The sequence below is a fragment of the Geotrypetes seraphini genome, chromosome 3 (genome assembly GCF_902459505.1).
Source record: "Geotrypetes seraphini chromosome 3, aGeoSer1.1, whole genome shotgun sequence".
NCBI classification, from domain to species: Eukaryota; Metazoa; Chordata; class Amphibia; order Gymnophiona; family Dermophiidae; genus Geotrypetes; species Geotrypetes seraphini.
Genome location: NC_047086.1, coordinates 249614952 through 249637973, shown reverse-complemented (window position 1 = coordinate 249637973; position 23022 = coordinate 249614952). Strand labels below are relative to the sequence as shown.

Below are 23022 nucleotides of genomic sequence, written 5' to 3'. Positions count from 1 at the left end.
CTAGTGTGGATTATAGGAAGTCATTTAAAAATTGTTATCGGTATAAAAAGAAAAGCTTTTAATTGATTCACTTCTCCAATATTATGTAAACACAGATAGCAGTTTTTAAAATGGAAGCGCAGAAAATAGAAGTAAATGTGGATCACAAGACTGCCTATTTCTGGTGCAATACCACAGAGCCTTTCTGATCTCAGGATTAACCCTCTAAAAGGACCTTGATTTGTTGGGTAGGCTGGATGGACCATGGGGGGGTCTTTATTTGTCGTCAATTACTACAATGGCTATTTTAGAAGCTCCATTAAAATACTGGGTGCAACTCTGGACCAATGCCTCACCATGAAAGATCAGGTGGACTCCCTAATCAAAAAGAGTTTTTTCACCCTCTGGAAACTTAAATCCATTAAAGCATACTTTGATAACTCTGCCTTCAGAATCTTGGTACAATCCCTCGTATTAAGTCAACTCGACTACTGTAACATCGCCTACTAACCAATCCCCCAAAAGAATATGCGACGATTACAACTAATGCAAAACACTGCAGTCAGATTAATCTTCGGTCTAAAGAAATTCAATCACGTGACACCATACTTCAAACAGCTACACTGGCTGCCGATAGAAGCTCGTGTAAAGTTTAAGTTCGCCTGCCTCTGTTTTAAAGTTTTCTACGGTCTAACCCCTAAATACATCACTGACCTATTCTCCTTCTCAGCCAACAAACACAAGAGAAGCTCCCACTCGCACTTCGTTTCTCCCCCGGTTAGAGGATGCAAACTAAAAAAACACCATGAGCATCTTCTCTCACATCAGGCTGCTCTATGGGGTAAAGACCTAGAACCACTCCTATTCCCCACCACTTATGAGGTATTCAGGAAACGCCTCAAAACTCACCTATTCCTGAAATACCTAGACAGCTGACCCACTTCCCTCCTTCCCCTCTCTTGCCCTTTCTCCCCATTGTTCCCACATCCCTTAAGTTAACTCAACTTGTACGTCAACTCAACTTGTACCCCACTAATATTCTGTAAACCGCATAGAACTTAACGGTATTGCGGTATATAAACTGTTATTATTATTATTTGTGTTTTGGATGTCTTAAAACCAGCAATTAGACATCCACATAGCATAAACATCAAAATCCATATTTTATAAAGCTGTGATGTAGGTGTCAAAAAAAGCAGTACAAATATGGAAATGGGAAGTGGTCTGGGCATGTTTTGGGTGGGACTAGGGAGAGACCAAAATGTGGACATCCAACTCTGATTGCAAAAGGGGAAGGGACATCTATGTTGAAAAAAATGAATGTCTAAATTTACACTTCATACTTGGCAAATCCAAATTACAGAAAGGAGCTCCAACTGAGCAGTTCTCCACTGGAGGGAGTAAAGGAAGTCACAGTAGGTATTTTTCTGTCCCTGGAGAGCTCACAAAAAAAATAAATAAAGAAAATTACTAACAACGACAGTGGGATTTGAGCCTGCAGTCTCTGATTCTTTGCTCTGGCTCAGCCAGCTGCTCTAACCATTAGGCTATTTCTCCAAATCGTATGTGCCACAAAGACATTCATGTCCCTTGTTTTGCCTATTCATAGTTTGGGCATTTCACTTTATAGAATGGATGTTTGTGCTGGATGCAGTCAGCGTGTGGACACCCATTTTGATGAATTTTAGAACAGGCTGTATGTCGGCAGACCCTGCTCTAAAACACTTCAGAAATTGATATCCATTTGCGGCGGACAGGCTTGGATGTCCATAATCTGAGTTGATAAATCTTAAGCAATTGTTAGTGTAGTCCTTAGTCACTTTTCTCTGAATCACTAACTAATTCTCTGTACTCTTTTAAATCTCTAATCTAATAAAGCTATATGGTGCCTATTTACATATTGCGGCACCATATACACTGTAAAGAAAGACTGCACATACTCGATTGTTCCCCTCGACCCTGAAGAAAAACCTTGTTTAAAACATGCATGTCGGGAGAGGTGACATTGATGAACGTTTGAGAGCTAACCTCGAAGCTAAGTAATAAGATTAAATTAAAAGAAAAAGATATTAAGTAAGGAAGTGAAGTGAACTAAAATGAAATACAATAAAGAAATAGTTATGGAGTTATGAAATTAAGAATAAGTATGAAACTAAATGAATTTTAGAGTTTTGAGTAAATAAACAATAAAGTGGACTGATGAAGACAAGAGATTGCTGGGCATTACTCATGATCCAGTTGATATCCGAAGGTCCATACAAATGAAAAAATGAAGAATTAATATATATATACATAAACACATATAATGAAGTGTATGTTAATACTAGACCAATAATCTCTTTACAATGTATATGGTGCCGCAATATGTAAATAGGCACCATATAGCTTTATTAGATTAGAGATTTAAGAGTACAGAGAATAGTTAGTGATTCAGACATAATCTGAGTTGAACATGCTGCTCCACATTACTATGATTTTTTTTTAGTCTTTCGGTTGGTTTTCTGTTTCTGTAACTGACTATTGTATTTTGAGTTCTTCACTTGAATTCACCTCTATCTAATGTATATTATCAATTCAATTTTTTTGTATGGTTGTTAAATAGCTCCAGATTTTCAGCACCAATCTGTCTTAACTTTTCTTCATAAGCTTTCCTTTTATCCCAGTTTTGCCCTTTTCTGTAACTTTTCCAGTTTTTTTTAAATATCCTTTTTCAGCTAGGGCAATCAGAACTACCCACAATATTCAAGATGTAGTCTCAGCATAGACTAGGGCTACTCAAATATTTTGATTTCATCTGTCAGAAACCTAGGGTCCGCAAGCTACCACAGACATGTACCAATCAGTATCAAATAAAATACTTTTTTTCTATCTTTGTTGTCTGAGCATTGTGTTTTTTCCATTTGTTTTTGGTCCAAGTGCCTTTCATTCTTTTCTGCTCTTTTTTTCCCTCTTTCCAGGGTAATACCTACTTTGCTTCTCCCACCACATCCTCTCCTCCTCTGGGTCCAATCTCTCTTTCCATCTTGCTTCCTTTCTTTCTTCCTTCCCTCCCATTGTCCAGTATCTCTCTCTATGTCACCTCTGCCCCAGGGTCCAACATCCCTCCATCTGGCTTTCTTCCTGCCATCCTTATCTTTCACTGTCCAGTATAGCCATCTGTCCTAGGTCCAACATCCATCCATCTGGTTTCCTTCTCTCCCTCTGTCCACTGTCCAGTATAGCTCTCCCTCCCCTCTTCCTCCAGCTCCAACATCCCTCCACCTGGCTTCTTTCATTCTCTTCCTCCTATTGTCCAGTATTGCTATCCCCTCTCTCTTTCCCTTCTTCTCCAGACCCTAAATCTCATTGGATCTCTCCTTCAAACCCCTCCTCTAGCCCCAGATCTGACACTCCTTACTTTAAATCATTTCTCTGCCCAAGTCTCCAGTAGCGATTCATGCAGACCATCTGCCCAAGCCAAGAGCCTGCTCTCTTTTGTGCCCCACCCCGTTCTGACATAACTTCCTGCATTTGCAGGGGAGGGGCACAGCAGAGAGAAGGTTCTGGGCTTGGGCTTTGGCCTGCTTGAATTGCTACTGGATACTTGGGCAGAGAAATGATTTAAGGTAGGGAGGGACGGGCTTGAGGCCAGAGGAAGGGATTGAAGGAGAGGGTCAGTTTGCCTCTACTGTGTGAGAGTGAAAAAAATAAAATAAAACCGGTACCTTCTCCTAGTGATCCATGTGGGAGGGTTCAGAGGTCTGGTCTGTAGACCACCGTCTGCCATATGAATAGCGCTGCCATAGACTGATACAATTCTAACATGGCAAAACAAAAAATGACTGAAGCAAAATCAAGCAGATGTTGCTAAATATCTACAGGACAAATATACATTAATCAGTGTTTTAAATAAAGGATACAGATTGAATCAGGTAAGTGGCAGATATCTACTTCTACCGGTGGTCGAACATCTACCAGTAAATGAGGAACTTTCTCATCCAATATTTTTTTGTATTCCTGTAAAAAATAGGACTGAATGACTAGAAATGTCATCACATTTGAGAAAAACTGAAAAAGCTGAAAACTTGCTTATCTGTTAAGATTCTTTCTGATAGTGTGGGCGAGGGTTGGGGGTGGGCCTGTGGACACATAGCTGGACATGGTCATAAAGGTAAAACAAAAACTCGTTATTAACTCGCAAAGGATAAAGCCTGTTACTTCACAGGTTCAAGACTGAAGGATTAAAGTCTCCTTAGATTCAAAGAAGTCTGAATTTGGGCCCGTGACTGATAGGCCCCACACATAGGTTACACTCTCTCAAGAGGTACTCCAACATTAGTCTGTCTCCATCTAGACCACAGGGCCTCTTTTACAAAGGCGTGCTAAGCGTTTTAGCGTGGATTTAGCACGTGCTGAACCAACGCATGTGCTAACTGCTAACGCGTCCATAGGATAACATGCACACGTTAGCGTGCGATAATATTTAGCACGTGCTAAAAAGCACAGCGCACCCTTGTAAAAGAGGGGGACAGTCTCTACATTTCATCAATATTAAATCAAAAATTGTCTAACCTCAGCCAAGTTGTGGTAGTTACATGTAGTGAAGGTACACACTGGGGGATCTATTTCTTCCTTCCCTGGACCTCCATAACCCAACTCTGGCCTTGCCTTTTATACCTCCTGGCAGCTGTTTTCCTGGTCCAACCCGCCCATGTCACTTCCCCCTTGGGAGGGGCTATGGAGCTTAAGGTGGATCTGACACTATGAGGGAGTACCCAAAGGGGGAGTGGTAGCAACCTATAGTCTATCATACTCTTCCAAAATGGTTTTGAATGGCTTTACAGGGGTGTCAAAGCACAATATCCATTATGTCAAAACTGACACCTCATCACTCAAATGACCTTTATAAAAACTTCTGAGATGTCTTGGGTTTGTCCAACTCTACAACCTGATGGCCTGAAATATATTTGTTTAAAGTATACTTGTTTAGCTATTTTGCTAAAAGACATACTGTCTTCATGTTGTTTTTGCCTTGTTTCTTTGAACTTGCATCAACACTGGAACTAGCTTTTACTGAGACTGTTGGGCCATCAGCCTCCAGTTGCAAGGAGCTGGGGATTTTCTCTGTCTTATTTTTAAATTGTAATGCCCTTCTTCACTAGCACACCCACTGCAATGAAAATCCTTGATTAGACGCAACACACCTTGACTCTCTCCACAACCTACTATATGGACTTGAGCAGGGTAATTCTATAACTGGTGAGTGCAGTTATGGGTAAAAGGTATTATTTTACGTGTAACAGAGCATGTAAGTCCCATAATACTGTAACTGAAAGGGAGCATACACTTTGGCAATGTATCGGTGAGAAAGGGGTGTGTTAATGTAGCTGGTTTTAAGAAAGGCTTGGACAATTTCCTGGAGGAAAAGTCCATAGTATGTTATTGAGAAAGACATGGGGGAAGTCACTGCTTGCCCTGGATTAGTAGCATGGAATGTTGCTACTATTTGGGGTGTTTTTTTTTTTTTTTGACAGGTCCAGTGACCTGGGTTGGCCACCTTAAGGACAGGCTATTGTGCTAGATGGACCATTGATCTGACCCAGTAAGGATATTCTTATGTTTTGCACCGACTTATGTGTGCAAATTATAGAATGTAAATATAACCGGTAATTGGAGATAAAATCACCAGATCAAACAACCAAAATAGTACACTGTTCAACATCTGGCGCAACCTAACCTCAAAAAACGACTCCACATTTCCCCCCCATCCGCAAACGACCTAGCTAAATTTTTCAATGAAAAGATTACTACCTTACGGAGTTCTTTCCCCCCAGCAGTCTCTTACAATTCTCTGCCTCCCAACGACTCCAACCCTATCCCTGCTGATAGATCCTGGACTGCCTTTGAACTTGTATCCGAATCCCAGATCGCCTAACTCTGTCTCAAACTGAAATCCTGCAATTGCATCCTGGATCCTTTCCCTTCCTACCTTTACGAAAACATTCCCGTGCAGGCCATCTTTTCCCTTACCAGGCTTATAAATTCTGCTTTACTATCGGGCCTGTTCTCCACAGAAATGGGACACATTGCCTTGTCCCCTCTTCTGAAAAAAGCCGATCTTGACCCTTCCTTACCATCTAACTACCGCCCCATAGCAAATATCCCTCTCCTAACTAAACTGCTAGAGGCCATAGTCGCCACCCAGTTCTCTTCTTACCTAGAGAGATTCTCCATCCTCCATCCCTACCAATATGGCTTCAGACCCAGCTTCAGCACCAAATCCCTCCTAGTTTCCTTAATTTCTAAGGTGCAACAACTACATTCTCGTAACAAATTCGCTGTCCTATTACAATTCGATCTCTCTGCAGCTTTCGATGTTGTCCACCACGACATACTACTTTATCAACTTTCCGAGATAGGAATTGAATCCACCGTCCTAAAGTGGTTCTCAAACTTCCTACGCTCTCGCTCCTACACTGTCAACACAAATGGCACCATGTCCGTTCCTTGGACACCATTTTGCGGTGTCCCTCAGGGATCACCCCTATCCCCTATTCTCTTTAACATCTATATGTCCTCCCTGAAACTCCTCCAATTATCCCCCCTTGAAACAATCTACACATACGCTGATGATATCCTTGTCCTCCTTGAGACAGACCAGAACCTCACCAACCTCCATGAGAACATTACAGCTTGCATAATGAGACTCCATTCCTGGTCCTTCTTGGTACAGATGAAATTGAATGAATCAAAAACAAAATTACTTTGGCTCGGCTCAAAATTAGAACACCTGCCCACCCTCTTTGCACTACCCTCAGGCGCTGCACTGCAGCTTGAGTTCTCAAGCAAGATCCTTGGCATCATTATCGATTCTTCTTTCTCCCTCAATGACCACCTCAACTCCTTGGCTAAATCAAGCTTTTTCAGCCTCCACGTGCTGAGGAAAGTAAGATCCTATTTTCGCCAACAACATTTCGCCGTCCTTGTCCAATCCATCATCCTCTCCAAATTAGACTACTGCAATGCCATCTACTTAATCCTATAAAAAAAAAGTCTTCAAAGACTCCAGCTAATCCAGAATACTGCAGCCAAGTTGATCTTTGCAAAACACAAGTCTGACCATATCTCCCCACTCCTAGCCAAACTTCACTTGTTCCCAGTGATTTCCAGAATCCATTTCAAATGCTCCTGCCTGGCTTTTAAGATCATTCAAGGCATCCTTCCTCCCTTAATCCCATTATCTTATAACTCCTCGAGTCCTGACTCTACCAGACCCGTCCAAAGGTATAAATTATCCTTCCCCTCTCTACACGGTATTTACAATGCAGGCAAACTAGGAAAATCCCTTCTCTTCAGAATCACAGGTCTTTGGAACAACCTTACTACCCATCTGCGGAACCTGGGCTCCCTCCAATTATTCCGCAAGCAACTGAAAACCTGACTTTTCACTAAAATGTAATTCTATCCCCCCTTACTCTTCTCTTCTATATATAAGTTCATGTAAACCTTTTTTTCCTTCTCTTCCTATATTTTAAGTTCTTGTAAACCGTGCCGAGCTCCACAACATCCGGAGATGATGTGGTATATAAACTTAAGGTTTAGTTTAGTTTAGTTGGTTTAGACATCTCTCTTGCCTCTTTTGTTGTTCTATTTCATTTCGAGGCTATCCCTCTTCTGTCTTGGTTGGTTCAAATTATAGAAAAACATTCATAAATGGCGACAAAATTACTAATACTATTTCATTTATATAAAATCTTCAAGGGATTTTACCCACAATCATGAATGGTCCAAATGTTATGGAATCTTGGATAATACATTTAGATTAAAATTAAACAGGGAAAACCCAAATGTCTTTAACCCAGAGTCTGATAAATTTCATGATATAATTCATATACCTTGGTATGCTGACTTAAAATTCTGGGTACCATTTTTGACAAATTTCTTACTTCTGAACCTCAGATACAAGTAGTTCCCAGAAATGTTATTAAGTTGTTAAAGAAATTGGAGCATATTATAAGCTGCTTTGAGCCAGGAAAATTTAGGTTAATTATTCAAAACATAATTTTATCTCACCTAGACTACTGTATCTCATCTATCTGGTTTGTAACAAGTCAAATTGAAAAAGGCTTCAAACATTGCTGAATATGGCTATGTGTTTATTGTTTAAAGCATGGGAATTTGAAAGAATTAACATCATTGTTCTTGCGACTCCATTGGCCTACAATTGATACTTAAGCAATTTTTAAAATGTGCTCAAATGGTTTATCTCGTTTTAAGAACATAAGAACCTTACTGGGACAGATCGCAGGCCGGTCAACCCAACAGTGGCCAACCCAGGTCACAAGTACCTGGCAAGATCCCAAAAAGTAAAACATATTTTATGCTGCATATGCTAGGAATAAGAAGTGGATTTCTCCATATCCATCTTAATAATGACTTATGGACTTCTCTTTAAGGTAGTTATCCAAACCCTTTTGTAAACTTTGCCAAGCTAACTGCTTTCACATTATCTGGCAACAAATTCCAGAGTTTAATTACATATTGAGTGAAAAATATTTTCTCCAGTTTGTTTTAAATCTACTACTTAGTAGCTTCATCGCATGCCCTCTAATACCAGTATTTTTGGAAAGAGTAAACAAGCGACTCACATCTACCCCGCTCCACTCCGCTCAGTATTTTATAAACCTCTATCATATCTCCAGGCTGAAGAGCCCTAGTCAATATAGCATTCCCTTTTATCATTTTCATCACTCTTCTCTGTACCTTTTCCAATTCCACAATATCTTTTTTGAGATGTGACAACTAGAATTGTACACAGTATTCGAGGTGTGGCCACACCAAGGAGTGATAAAAAGGCATTATAACATTTTCATCTAATTGATTTACTGGCTAGAAATTGTGAGTTATCAAGAAATCATTTGAAACATCATTACTTAAATCCTAGGAAAATAGCTTACAAATCTAGTTTTTAAGGGCATTTTCAATATGATGTCTAAATCTGATTTTGAAATCAAGGCTACTGTAAGTTACCGGGTTTTCAAAGACATGAGAAAATAAACTAATCCCAGTATAAGTTACTTTACAGCAAACTTGTGTTTGATCCTATCACCTCATTGCTGTTATTGCCATGCCAACATGGCAGAAACCATTTCTTCACCGGATCTTTTTATATGTTGTTTTTAAAATTTTTATATTTTTTATTTTCATTAATATATCTTCTAGATTTTTCTTAAATGTTGAACTTATCTTGTATCAGTACTGCTGAAGGAGCGCCTCCACCAACACGATCATGTTTCAAATTTTTTCTTTAGGTTCAAGGCCCCCAGAAATTGAATTGTCAAGTTCTGATAGTACCACGCTCCACAGAGGTTCATTCAAGATAAGTTCAATATTTAAATTATTTATAAGAAAATAAAACGATAGATGGTTTTCTGTTTTGAAAATGGTCAAGTTCACTCACTACTGATTTTTGTGAGTCTTCTGCAAAATGTCCAAACTCGGATTTGGATTTCATATTGAAAATGTCCCTCTATATGCTAGCTAGTCAGAAGAGTAGAAAATTAACCAAAATTTTTGGCATGACAGCTTGTAGTACTGCTAACAAACCCCTGGGTCAGCCTCCAATCATTGTGTCCCAACATGATAATATGAAAGTGTTTTTAAGTGAATAAAGAAAATCTAAATGGACTATATACGATTTGAGAAAGTATGACAAATAACAATTTTTTTAATTAGTAGATTAAGGGGCTCATTTTCAAAGCACTTAGACACATAAAGTACCATAGGTTTCTATGGTACTAAGTGCTTTGAAAATGAGACCCCAAACTTATAATTCTAATCTTCAGTTAAGAGTGCCAAAAAGGTCAGAGATTCCTTAGAGTGCTATCTACTTTAGAAAGGGAGAAACAAAACAGAGGCAGGGAGAGCCTCAAGCATATGGATTACAAAACAAGGGTCTTTCCACTTTTTCCGTTCTGCTCTATCTATTGGGCAAAGTTATCATCCAGGGTCTCGACTATTATTGTGTGAAATTTCCGTGAAAATAACCTACCTGTGCTGATATTCTTTCTTCTTTGGAGAGTAAATGTACAGTTCTGCACTGGAGCATAAAAAGTCATAGATATTTTCAGAATAAATTAGTATAATTTTTGTTTTAATTAGTATAAAATGCAGAACACAAAATTAAAGCTTTACACATGCAGTCCTATGGCTCTGACCTTATCCGATGCCGATGAACCACAAAATGCCTCATAATCCTGGAGGACTCCGATTGTGGGATTTGCTCCGCAGACTGCACAGTTTTGGTTTTTAGCCCGTAACCGGATGTTGCGAAATCGTCCTTCGAGTGCATCAAACATGAGAATAAACTGGCCAAAGGATGCTTTCAATAATTTCTGTTAAGAATCATCACTGAGGACCTCTTTTCTCTATTATTCATGTAAGTTCTCATAAAAAGGAGGGGGGCACTGATATTGTGTATGGAAAATATATATAACAGAAATTAAGTAACTCCCTAAGGGCCCCTTTTACAAAGCTGCATTAGTGATTCTCGCATGGCAAATGCGACGCAACCCATTTAATTGCTATGGGCTGTGTTGCATTTGCCATGCCAGGATTTAATATCATGGCTTTGAAAAAGGTACCTTAAGTCCAGCAATTTAACATGAAGGGTATCGTAACATGAGATACATTTTACTACTGCTCATCTTCAGGTCTATAACAGTACCAGATACACATAATGCTGCACAGATATACACAAGAGAGAGTCTCTGCTTCGTGGAGCTTACGACCTAGTCACAGCACATAAACAAGACAAATAAGAGGCACCATAAATTGTATTATCATAGTAAACATTAAAATAAACAAGGCCCTGATCAGGCAAGGGTTTAAGACTTGAAAACAGCTTCAAAAACAATGCAGGAGTTATCCAGACAAATTAGAATCTTAAAAGGCTGCATTCATCTGTTCATGTTCTCTTGATGATTTTAAGGGTGTTCTGGGCATTTGCTGGAAGAAGTCTATTACTTTGTCAATCTTAATGATTGTGAATGTTTCTGATTTATTCCACCTCAGGCACAGGCAGATTATAAATGTGATAAATCAATCAATCCCATGCCCCTCACCAGGTAACCAGATATATTTTTCTTAGCTGAACAGGCAGTGATTTGGGCATAACAGGGTAACATAGTAATTGACGGCAGATAAAAACCCGAATGGTCCATCTAGTCTGCCCAACCTGATTCAATCTAAAAATTTGTTGTTGTTTTTTTTTTTTCCTTCTTCTTCTTCTTAGCTATTTCTGGGCAAGAATCCAAAGCTCTGCCCGTACTGTTCTTAGGTTACAACTACTGAAGTCTCCATCAAAGCTTACTCCAGTCCATCTATACCCTCCCAGCCATCGAAGCCCTCCCCAGTCCATCCTCCCCCAAACGGCCATAAACAGACACAGACCATGAAAGTCTGCCCTTAGATCTAATTCTAGATCCTCTGTGTTCATCTCACACTTTTTTGAACTCCGTCACCGTTTTCTTCTCCACCATTTCTCTCGGGAGCGCATTCCAGGCATCCACCACTCTCTCCATAGAGAAGAATTTGCTTACATTGCTCTCGAGTCTCCCCTCAACCTCAAATTATGTCCTCTGGTTTTACCATTTTCCTTTCTCTGGTAAGATTTTGATTTCACCAAATAGAACTGAATTGCTAAAGTAAACACCGGCTAAAGTAAACACCATAACTCTGGTTGTTCCAGAGCGCTGTACTAACATTAAATTGATATCTTAATGCAGTTAACATTAATGGAGTATATCCAGTAGCACTAACTGTGAATTACTGAATACATGATGTAAAGCTAGCTGGATACAAATATCAGGTTAACTTTATGATGTCCATGCTACTCAATATTAGCCCTTGAGTTTTTAGGCAGGATTTTAGTAAGGTAAGACATGGGGTACAGACAAACCAGCTCAGAAAGGCTGTTTCACGCTTATGGCACAAGAAGGTAGAAAGTGTGATACTGAAAGCTAGCAATGGAGGAGAAGCTTGCCCAATGAATGGAACTAATGAGGAATGAAAGATAAGAAAGGAATGGTAGTGTGAAGTCACTCAAAAATGAGCTTGAAATTACAGGCAGTTGCTGGGTTAAGAATGTCAGATTTGTACTTACGAACCGGGATGCTGCCTCTCCTTTCCTGTGCCAATGCACCCCTCTTCCTCCCTTCCTGTCCCAAAGTGCCCCTCATCATCCTTTCCTCCCTCTATTCTGTGTCCCAAATTTCCTCCCTCTCTCCCTCCCTCCCATGGGAGTTTATTTCCTCTGGCTGGCTCCTTCCTCCCAGCCACACTTCTCTTCACAAAGCTGTGAGCAGTGGCTCCTGCATATTGCCTGTGGCTGACCCAGAAGCCTTCCTTCTGACGTCAGAAAGAAGGCTTCCAGGTCAGCCATGGGCCGCAAATAGGAACTGTAGCTGCAGCTTTGTGAATAGAAGTAAATCTGGAAGGAAGGAAGGAACCGGACAGAACAGCAGGGGGGTAGCGGTCTACTCTGGGTGCAGTCAGCATTGTGAACTTCTTTGGCAGTGGTAGTGTTCACAATTCACTGCTCTGCCAGTGAAAGACCTTCCTTTCTGCAGGTCCTACCAGGAGAGAGGGGAGGGCAGGCGATGAAAAATGATGCACCCAATTGTGGAGAGAGAGAGGGAGGGAGGGCAGTAAGGAGAACAAAGACCAGGGATAGGAGAGGAGAGGAAAGAGAGATTCCAGACCATGGGGAAGGAAGAGAGGGAGGGAAAGGAAGGAAAGAAAGGAGATACCAGACAAGGGGGAGGGACAGATGCCAGAGCATGGAGAGATGGGAGGGAAGGAAAGGAAAGGAGACAGATGCTAGACCAGGGGGGAAGGAGGGAGAGAGGTAAAGGAAGGAGAGGAAATGCCAGATCATGGAGGGGGAGGGAAAATGGAAGAGACGGAGAGGAGAGAGATGCCAGGGGAGAGGGAAGGTGGTGAGGCACAGGGGAGCAATGGAGGAGAGAAAAGGCCTGTTCTGGAGGCACACGACTGTGGAGGAGAAGAAAGGCAGAGCTCAGGGCAGGGGTAAGTGAAACCGCCTATCTTTTCTTTCTATCTAAACTACAGTACTTTAATTTGAGGACTATTTCTTTAATGTTTTTATAGACTGTGTATTGTACAGGAGAACATAAATACACACATGATCTGAGTTACATACAGTTTCAAAAACGGAACTCGTTTTTAACCCAGGGATTGCCTGAATATGTGGAAAATGCATACAAAGAAAGATCCAACATACAGAGACACATGGCTCAGCAAGGAGCAAGAGTGATGACATATTAGATAAGGATTCTGGCATAAATTTAGAAAGGAAGGCAGAGATGTGGCATAATGAGGTTGTGGGTTCAAGCCCTGCATTGCTTCTTGTGACCCTGGGCAAGTCACTTAATCTTCCACTGCCCCAGATACATTAGATAGACTGTGAGCCTGCTGGCGCAGATAGGAAAAATGCTTGAGTACCTGATTTATAACCCATTCTAAGCTCCTTTGGGAGGACAGGCTAAAAAAAATCAAATAAATAAATGTTGATTATGACATTCAGATTTGAGACATTCAATGAAACAGTACTGGCACTCATTTGTTCAGGTAACATTGTCTTCTACTCTAATCTGCTCATTTTGGGTTTTCTCAGTGTCAGTTCCTGAGTGTTAGTTAAATGTCTTATTGACAGTTTGTACACATTCAAGCAGACTAAAATGGCAACTGAACTGCTTTATCCATAGAAATCGCATCTATTGTTGCAGTGAAGCATGCAAGACATTATAAACATGGAGAATGTCATGGGCATTGCTTAGATACTAACTAGTAGTTTTATTTTCAAATTTAATAAAACTAATATTTACACAAAAGGATACTGCCTATTCCTGATGCTATCTTCTGTACTTCCAAAGCCTGAAGGCATCCCATAATTCCAGGTACTAGAAAGATAATGAAGTTGATTTCTTAAAACATATTTAGCATAAATATTCACTCGGAAGCCGATTCTCTAAAGTCACCGTGCATTTAACGATGGCATTAAAGTGATTAAACCTTCATTAAATGTACAGATTTTACCGCCCTATTATTAAAATGGCTCGCCGTGGTTTTTTCCATGCTTTCAAGCAGCCTCTGACTGTCCTATGCAAATGCAGTACAATGAGGTCATTAATATTATAACTGTAGTCTAATGAAGTCATTAATATTGTGACAGGGAAGAGGCACAGCACAGTGAAAATCCTGAATCACTACCTCAGGATGAAGAAACTTCCCTTATCACCAAAGGAGAGAGACACTTGCACTCAGCTGACAAACGCCAGTCCATCCAGAAAGGGGGTAGAAAGCACAGTATTTACTCCAGTCGGACTTATTTATCCCAGGATTAGGAGTCTGTCTCTTTAAAACAGCTTACATACAAGGTAATCTAGGGGCTAGATTCACAAAGGGCACGGATCTGATCTGATATGTCCGGGAGGCTGATTCACCAATCACCCTCATGCAAATGAGGGCGATAGGAATCATGCCCCCATCCGACTGTCGGGATCGCTCTCTAGCGATCCCGACGCATGCGCAGACCATCTGTGGTGGAGGGGGGAGGAGGAGGAGGAAGAGGGGGGGCAGGCTGCCCTCACCCTCACCAAGACGGTGCCCAGGGCAGACCACCCCCACTTACTATGCCACTGCATCCAAATCTGTTCAACAAAGTGACCTTCCAACTCTGCGCAGGTGACTAAGGGGGGAATTCACCAATGTGTGCTACTGTTAAGACAGGTTATTTTACCATCAGCCGTGCTATTTTAGCACAGGGCCCATTTTATCCAATGAGACCATGAGCACAACTTGTGGTAAAATAACTCCTTTTAACACAAGGGTCTCAAAGTCTCTCCTTGAGGGCCGCAATCTAGTCGGGTTTTCAGGATTTCCCCAATGAAAATGCATTGAAAGCAGTGCATGCACATAGATCTCATGCATATTTATTGTGGAAATCCTGAAAACCCGACTGGATTGCGGCCCTCAAGGAGGGACTTTGAGACCCCTGTAACAGTAGCACACCTTGATAAATTTCCCCATAATGTAAACTTTTTAGTAGGTGTAAAGTAAATTGAATAACTAGTCATTACTAAACTAAACTAAACCTAAAGTTTGTATACCACATCCTCTCCACAATCGTAGACAGGAATTGATATAAAGAAGGAACTCCAATGAAGGGATACAGGAACTTAGTATAAAGAATGTTTAGAGGGACTTAATATACCATAGAGGGAGGAAGTATTACATTTTTGAGAATAGCCAAGTTTTCAGAATAGTCTGCCTCACTCTGCCCCAGCCCTATCTGGATTGTGCCAGATGATTTTTACCAGCATTATTCAGAGACTGCTGTTGAAAATCCCAGACTAGCAGCCACTAAGTATATGTGACCTTTTGAGTAGAATCCAATTCTAGCTCAAGAGGATATGGCACATGGAGATCAAATTATGTTTATGTATATTATAAAACTTGATATATCGCTTAACTTTTGAAAGACAAAAACAGTTTACAATTTAAACTTAAAACATAATTATGAAAGTTAGCTAGACAACATAAATTTTAAAAATTCATAATTTCCTGTCCTTAGCCCTATCCAGAGTATCCATAAAGGCTTACCTAGCCTAATTGTTCTAGACAAGTGTATTTCATATCTCAAAAGCAGAAGTTAAAATGTTTTCATTTATTTATTTATTTTTCTTGTATTTCCACCTATCTCTAGCAGATTCTAGCTAAAACATACATAATCATAATTTTAAAAACAAACAAAACAACATAAATAACCAAAACATAAAAATTATAACATAAAAGATAAAGATAAAAGAAAAATCAAAGGTTTTACCTTACAGACAACTTTATGGTATATACTGTGCTCTGTGTTTGTTTGGATTATAGGGGTCTCAGGAATGTCATAATTCAGTGGTGGTGCTGATTAGTGCTGCCCGATTTCCAATTTGAATCGATTCAGATTCGAATTGGGTGAATTGATTCAAATTGATTTGTTTAAAAAAAAATAAAAAAATAAAAAATTGGCCTCGCCGATTCGTTTATCAACCCTCTCCCCTCATCCCCTAAAGCAGGAGAGGCAGCGCAGCCTCTTGCTGGCTTGCCGCTACTGCTTTAGGGGGCGAGGGGGGAGGGTCAGTCGGGAAATGCTGACTTGGCCCTTTGAAACGTCCTCTGGCTTACCTCCCTGGCCTCCCCACTCTTACCTTAAGATAATCGGCAGCCTGCAGAGAGGATCATGGTGCTGTAGTGATCTTTGCAGGCTGCCGTTGTCCTCAGCACCATGTTGACTCTGCCGCATTCCTGCCCCTGATGTCAGAAGAGGGGCGGGACCACGATGGAGCCAATGTGGTGCTGAGGACAACAGCAGCCTGCAAAGATCACTACAGCACTACAATCCTCTCTGCAGGTTGCTGATTATCTTAAGGTAAGAGTGGGGAGGCCAGGGTGAATATGCAGGCCTTGGGGGGGGGGAGCAGGCCTTCAGGGGGGACATCTTTGGGATAGGGAGGGAAGGCGGAGTTCAAAGAGACGTGCATATACCAGACTGGGAGGGGAAGAAATAATGGGTCTAAAAACAGAGGAGAGGGAGAGAGATGGTGGACAAAGGGATTCAGGGAGGGAAGGAACAGAAAGGGAGAGAAGTTGGACACAAGAGACGGTGTGGAGGGGGGTGGGGGATAGAGATACTGGATAGGAGGGTAGTTGGGAAGAGAAAGGGAGACCCTGGGATGGTGGGGAAGGAGGGAGAGATGCTGGATGAAAGGGTAGTTAAGAAAAGAAGAAATGGTGGATCTGAGGATGGTAGGGTCCATCACTGCAGCTGCGGTGATGGAGACAAAAAAAAAAAAGGAAAGATTCCAGACCTCTGGGGGAGGGAAAGGAAACGGAAAGGGAGGACAGAGATGGAAGATGGATGGTTAGCAACGAGAAAGAAGAAAACGACAAATGGGCAGGAAATCCTAGCAAGCAAATTATCAGAATTCAACCAAAGCGTGGGACCAATATGATTTGAATAATGACCAGACAACAAAAGGTAGAAAAAATAATTTTATTTTCTGTTTTGTGATTAAAATATGTAAGATTTGAAATGTGTATCTTGCCAGAGCTGGTGTTAGACTGCGAACGTGAGCTAGGATTTAACTTAGAGAGGAAAAGTCTTTTTTGTTTATTTTGTTTACACCACAGTGCCAGTGTGGGTAGGAGAGGGCAAAGGGGGTAAAGAGGCTATAAAATAAACAGACTAGGATTTTTGAAAAAAACACACAATTGGGCAGGAAAATCGAATCAAAAAATCAATTCAATAGGCTGAATCGAATCAAATCAAAATTTTTTGCCCTGTATCGGGCAGCACTAGCGCTGATACTGTGGCATAGAGGAGATAATGAATCCCTTTGATACAGTCAGTATAGTGACATCTAATGGCAATGGTAACACAGTCATCAATTATTAAAGACCAGCGCTCGACAATCTTCATACCACAACTTAAAATAACTTTCTAGATCTCAGCGGTGACTTGTTTTACATAGACAAACTCATTCTATGAGTCGCTGGCTGGCCGGCCGGCCTCCTCAGTGGTCACTATCACTTATTCCATTGCAAATATAATCGCTCATATTCAAGTATTACTTTTATTTTTCTATATAATAAAATGTCATAATTCAACTTATCTTAATGTATCTAAAGGATTCTTGGAAACTGAATTATTAAATTTTATTACATAGAAAAATAAGAAAGTAATACTTCAGTAAGAGTGATTACATTTACAAAGGAATACATGAAACATTGTTGTGATAGAGTATAGAGAATGACACGGGGAAAAAAATCTGTCCCCATCACCACCCCGTCCCCGGCCCACCATCCTCTGCACCGCTCCGTCACTGCCATTCCCTTCACCGCCCCGTCACCGTCATCCCTTTCACCGCCCCGTCACCGTCCCTGCTGCATCCATATAAGCCTTAGTACTGTAATATTTAGCTTATTCCTTTCTTATAAATCAAAGTTCCTGCTGCTGAACTAGAGAAAGAGATGTTCAGCTAGCAGGGCTTTGTTTATAAATTTTTATCAACACAACTAATATACTACTTTATCCTAAAGCAAAAAATAAATAAATAAATATAATTTTTTTTTCTACCTTTGTTGTCTGGTTTCTGCTTTCCACATCTTCTCATTCAATTCCTTCCATCCACTGTGTGTCTTCTCTCTGCATCTTCCATTTGCTGTTACTGTGCCTCTCCCTTCACCCTCCCCCAATTGGTCTAGCACCCATCTTCTTCCCTCCGCTCCCCCATAGTCTGGCATCTGTCTTCTTCCCTTCCAGCATCTTCTCCCCACTCTGTCTTCCACATTTCCCTTCAGGGTCTGTTCTTCTCTACCCTCTTTCAATGTCTGTTCTATTCCTTTCCACCACCACCCTTCCCTCCCTCTTTACAATCTGTTCCTTTCTACCACCCTTCAGCTCCTCTCGCGTGGCCTACCTCCCTCCCTCTTATTTTCGTGGCACATTACAATGTAATTTGTGCAAGCTTCTGGAGCCTTCGAGCTCTGTCCCTGTCCCATTCCCACAAACTATCTCGCTTCTGTGTTCCTATTTTCCCCATTTCTAATATCTCTCCTATGTATCTGCCATTGCCCCCCCCCCTGTGTCCATATACCATCCCCATGGCATGTCCCCTTTATGTCTCTGTCCCTATGCCCCATGCACATAATTTCCCCTCTTTCTGTTACCTTCCTCTGTCCAGATTTCCCATATCTTCCTCTTCCATACCAGCGTGTCTCTTCTATTCAACCCCATCTAGCTTCTTTCCCTCTTTCTCCCCCCCCCCCCTTCCAGCATCTGGCTCACCTGCCTGTCTTCCCCTTTCTTTCCTGCTGTGGGTTTCTTTCTTTCCCTCTTCATCCCCTTGGCCCAGAATTTTTTTTCCTTTCACTCCCTCCTTCCTAGTATGAGCTGGGAACAAACGCGATCTCACAGTCTAGCAGCCCCCACCTACCTGATCGCAGCGTTTAGCCAGCTCCCTCCCTCCACCTCACCTTACATTCTGAGTTTGCCGGCTTCCTTTTCCCCCAAGCCACACGCGTTTAAAAAGACGCGGCTGCGCGAGTCCATCAAGATTCTCCTCTCCTGTAACATAGTAACATAGTAGATGACGGCAGATAAAGACCCGAATGGTCCATCCAGTCTGCCCAATCTGATTCAATTTAAATTATTTTTATTTTTTTTCTTCTTAGCTATTTCTGGGCGAGAATCCAAAGCTTTACCCGGTACTGTGCTTGGGTTCCAACTGCCGAAATCTCTGTTAAGACTTACTCCAGCCCATCTACACCCTCCCAGCCATTGAAGCCCTCCCCTGCCCATCCTCCTCCAAACGGCCATGCACAGACACAGACCGTACAAGTCTGCCCAGTAACTGGCCTAGTTCAATCTTTAATATTATTTTCTGATTCTAAATCTTCTGTGTTCATCCCACGCTTCTTTGAACTCAGTCACAGTTTTACTCTCCACCACCTCTCTCGGGAGCGCATTCCAGGCATCCACCACCCTCTCCGTAAAGTAGAATTTCCTAACATTGCCCCTGAATCTACCACCCCTCAACCTCAAATTATGTCCTCTGGTTTTACCATTTTCCTTTCTCTGGAAAAGATTTTGTTCTACGTTAATACCCTTTAAGTATTTGAACGTCTGAATCATATCTCCCCTGTCTCTCCTTTCCTCTAGGGTATACATATTCAGGGCTTCCAGTCTCTCCTCATATGTCTTCTGGCGCAAGCCTCCTATCATTTTCGTCGCCCTCCTCTGGACCGCCTCAAGTCTTCTTACATCTTTCGCCAGATACGGTCTCCAAAACTGAACACAATACTCCAAGTGGGGCCTCACCAATGACCTGTACAGGGGCATCAACACCTTCTACTGACTACGCCTCTCTTTATACAGCCCAGAATCCTTCTGGCAGCAGCCACTGCCTTGTCACACTGTTTTTTTGCCTTTAGATCTTCGGACACTATCACCCCAAGGTCCCTCTCCCCGTCCGTGCATATCAGCTTCTCTCCTCCCAGCATATACGGTTCCTTCCTATTATTAATCCCCAAATGCATTACTCTGCATTTCTTTGCATTGAATTTTAGTTGCCAGGCATTAGACCATTCCTCTAACTTTTGCAGATCCTTTTTCATATTTTCCACTCCCTCTTCGGTGTCTACTCTGTTACAAATCTTGGTATCATCTGCAAAAAGGCACATTTTTCCTTCTAACCCTTCAGCAATGTCACTTCCTGTTTCCGGTTGTGTCAGAGGAGAAGCTTGATGGACTCGCGCAGCCTCGCGTGCACGGCTTTTTGAACGCGTGCGGCTCAGGAAAATGGAAGCCGGCAAACTCAGAATTTAAGGTGAGGTAGAGGGAGGGAGCTGGCTAAACGTTACGGGCGAGCGGTGGCTGCGGGGACCGCGCGATCCTAAATGCCTCACTGCGGAGACAAGACCATTCACCGCTCCACGGGCGGTGAATGGCCTTGTCCCCGTCCCCGCAGCGACTGTTATTTTTCATTCCCTGTTCCGGTGGGTTACCCGCGGCTAAACGCGGGTAACCGCCACCGTGTCATTCTCTAATAGAGTACTCACATGCATTTACAACTCCCCCCTTTAGCAAGTATAAATCTTTTTTTTAATGAGTATTTGTGCAATACTGGGGTGTTTGGAAAATTTTATAAGTACCCTGACATAAAATTACCACCTTCCCATGGCCAATCCACTAATGAGCAATTAGCAAACTGTGAAAGTGCACGGTTTCTGAAGGATTCTACATATTATCTCTTCAAAGGTTTAATTTAAAAAGTCTCACCTACACCAAGCACGCCACCATCAGCACAGTTAGTCACCGTTTCTGCTGGAGGTGGCACTGGAAAAAGGCATCGGTAGCATGGATTCCCCTGATAGTTATATATAGTGAGCTTTAAAAATAAAAAGATATAGTTACCCATCAATCAGAAAGAAGCAAAATCTTAGGTTCACATTCAGGAAACATATAAAATATAAAACATTCAAGTTCTAAAGATATTTAAAGTAGAGAATGACATGGGGACAAATTTTTCCCCGTCCCCGCAGGAACTCATTTTCCCATCCTGTCAAGTTCTTTTCTTGTCCCTGCTCCATTCCTGAAAGCTTTGTCCTCATCTGCACAAGCCTCAAACGCTTTAAAATCATAAGTGTTGAGGCTTGTGTAGTTAAGGCAGAGCTTACAGGAATGGGGCAGGGATAGCGATAAAACCGCTGGGAGTTCCTGCGGGGACAGGGAAAAATTTGTCCCCGGGTCATTCTCTAGTTTAAAGTTATTGCTTCTCTTCTGTCAAATTTAGAAAGTTACGGACAGACTCTGCAAGCAACATTGTATATGAGTTTAGAGATCTCATTGACAAATTTTGTATTACCTCTTTATATTGATTATATATGGTTAAATTTATGACATTAATATACAACGGACTGTTTAGATAATATACATGAGAATATTATTTAACACAGTCTGGTCTACGCATGAACACAGTGAGGCTAAATGATCTGTTCAATATTAAATAATGTCAAGAAATGCGTTAAGTTGGTCCAATATAAAGGTATCGCCTTATGTGCAATGACATACATGTAATGAAGGGTGTGGGAAATGAAACAGAGTCTGGCAGACGCACATAAGAAAAAAGCAGGGAGATGGGGTATGAAAGAGGTTCACAAGGAACAGAAGAAGACAGCAGCAAAGAATGTGGACAGACAAAGATGGGGAAGGGATGAAAAACTGTACAGCAGAGGCATGGAAAGGGAGCAAGGTGAGCACAGAAAACTAAGGGCTCCTTTTACTAAGGTGTGCTAGCGTTTTTAGCGCACACAGGAAATTACCGCGCACTACGCGGCTAGGACTAACGCCAACTCAATGCTGTGCTATTCCGCGCATTAAAGCCCTAACACAGCTTAGTAAAAGGAGCCCTAAGCCTTGGAGAGAAATATCTAATACTGTCAATATATAGGGCCTCATATTTTTTTTTTTTTAATTCTCAGCTCCTTTATAACATGGCAAAAGGGGGATCATCTTGGGACAATTTGTTCTGGTCATGCATGTTTATCAAATATTTTTTGATACGGATCATCATAATAACTTTACTTTCAGAATATAAAAAATATCAATTACCCCTCAGCCCTTTTTCCTTAGTGATTTTTCCACCATTAGATATTTGACCAGCTAATGTGAAAGAGCTACTTTTCTTGTTAGCAAAGACAAGCACCTTGGTTCAATGAAGGCAGGAGTCCTCCCTTACTGTCACTCAATGGCTGAATCTGACATATGGCTGATGATCTTTGAAAGATATAGAGCTGGCTGGAATGAACCGGGAAGGGAGACTAACCCCTTCTTCTATGAAACCGCGCTAGCGGTTTTTAGCGCAGAGAGCCATGCTGCTCCCGACACTAATAGGAACTCAACTTTCCTTTATGTTTAGGTTATAAATATGAAAAGATGAATGCTGATATGTTGGGGGCATAGCAATTTTTAAAATTTGTTTGGGGCCCATTGACATCCTTGTCTTTTTCATTTTTGTTTATTGGTATACATATCCAGCCGATTCTCCAGCAACGATCGGATGCACTATCAAGTTTTCATGCCAATGATTTGCACGGAGGTGCAAATCATTATCATGCAAACACGACCAATCATTCGCTCAGTGAGCGATTGACACATGCGCAGAGCCCTAACAGGGGAAGCAGCCTCCTGTCATTGCTGTTAGGGCTTCTGATTTTTTGTTTTTTTTAATGGCACAGATGTTGTGCGTGTTAAAAAAAAAAGGAAAAAAGCCTCCATCCCCATGCAATGCCCACTCCCCTGTGGCAGCACTCCTGAGCTACCGCCCCCTCACGAACCAAAAAAAATGGCAGGAGGGTGCCCACTCTCTCCTGCCACCAAACGCTCCCTCTCCCCGAACTGAAAAAAATGGCAGGAGGGTTGCCCATTTTCTTCTG

General features: G+C 41.6%; 1 protein-coding gene across 4 annotated transcripts in view; it reads right to left on the bottom strand.

The window, feature by feature from the left end:
• Window positions 1–23022, bottom strand: part of LOC117357330 (adenylyltransferase and sulfurtransferase MOCS3-like) — a 117251-nt gene that overhangs the window by 5414 nt on the left and 88815 nt on the right. For 3 of the 4 annotated variants that reach the window (XM_033937725.1, XM_033937724.1, XM_033937723.1), the window contains 5 exons: window positions 20867–20975; window positions 13878–13940; window positions 10176–10339; window positions 10010–10057; window positions 3879–3975 (listed from right to left, as the gene is read on the bottom strand). In XM_033937725.1, the coding sequence (XP_033793616.1) occupies window positions 3879–3975; window positions 10010–10057; window positions 10176–10339; window positions 13878–13940; window positions 20867–20975 (481 nt within the window). The remainder of the gene's footprint in view (window positions 1–3878; window positions 3976–10009; window positions 10058–10175; window positions 10340–13877; window positions 13941–20866; window positions 20976–23022) is intronic. The other variant, XM_033937726.1, reaches the window with a different exon arrangement.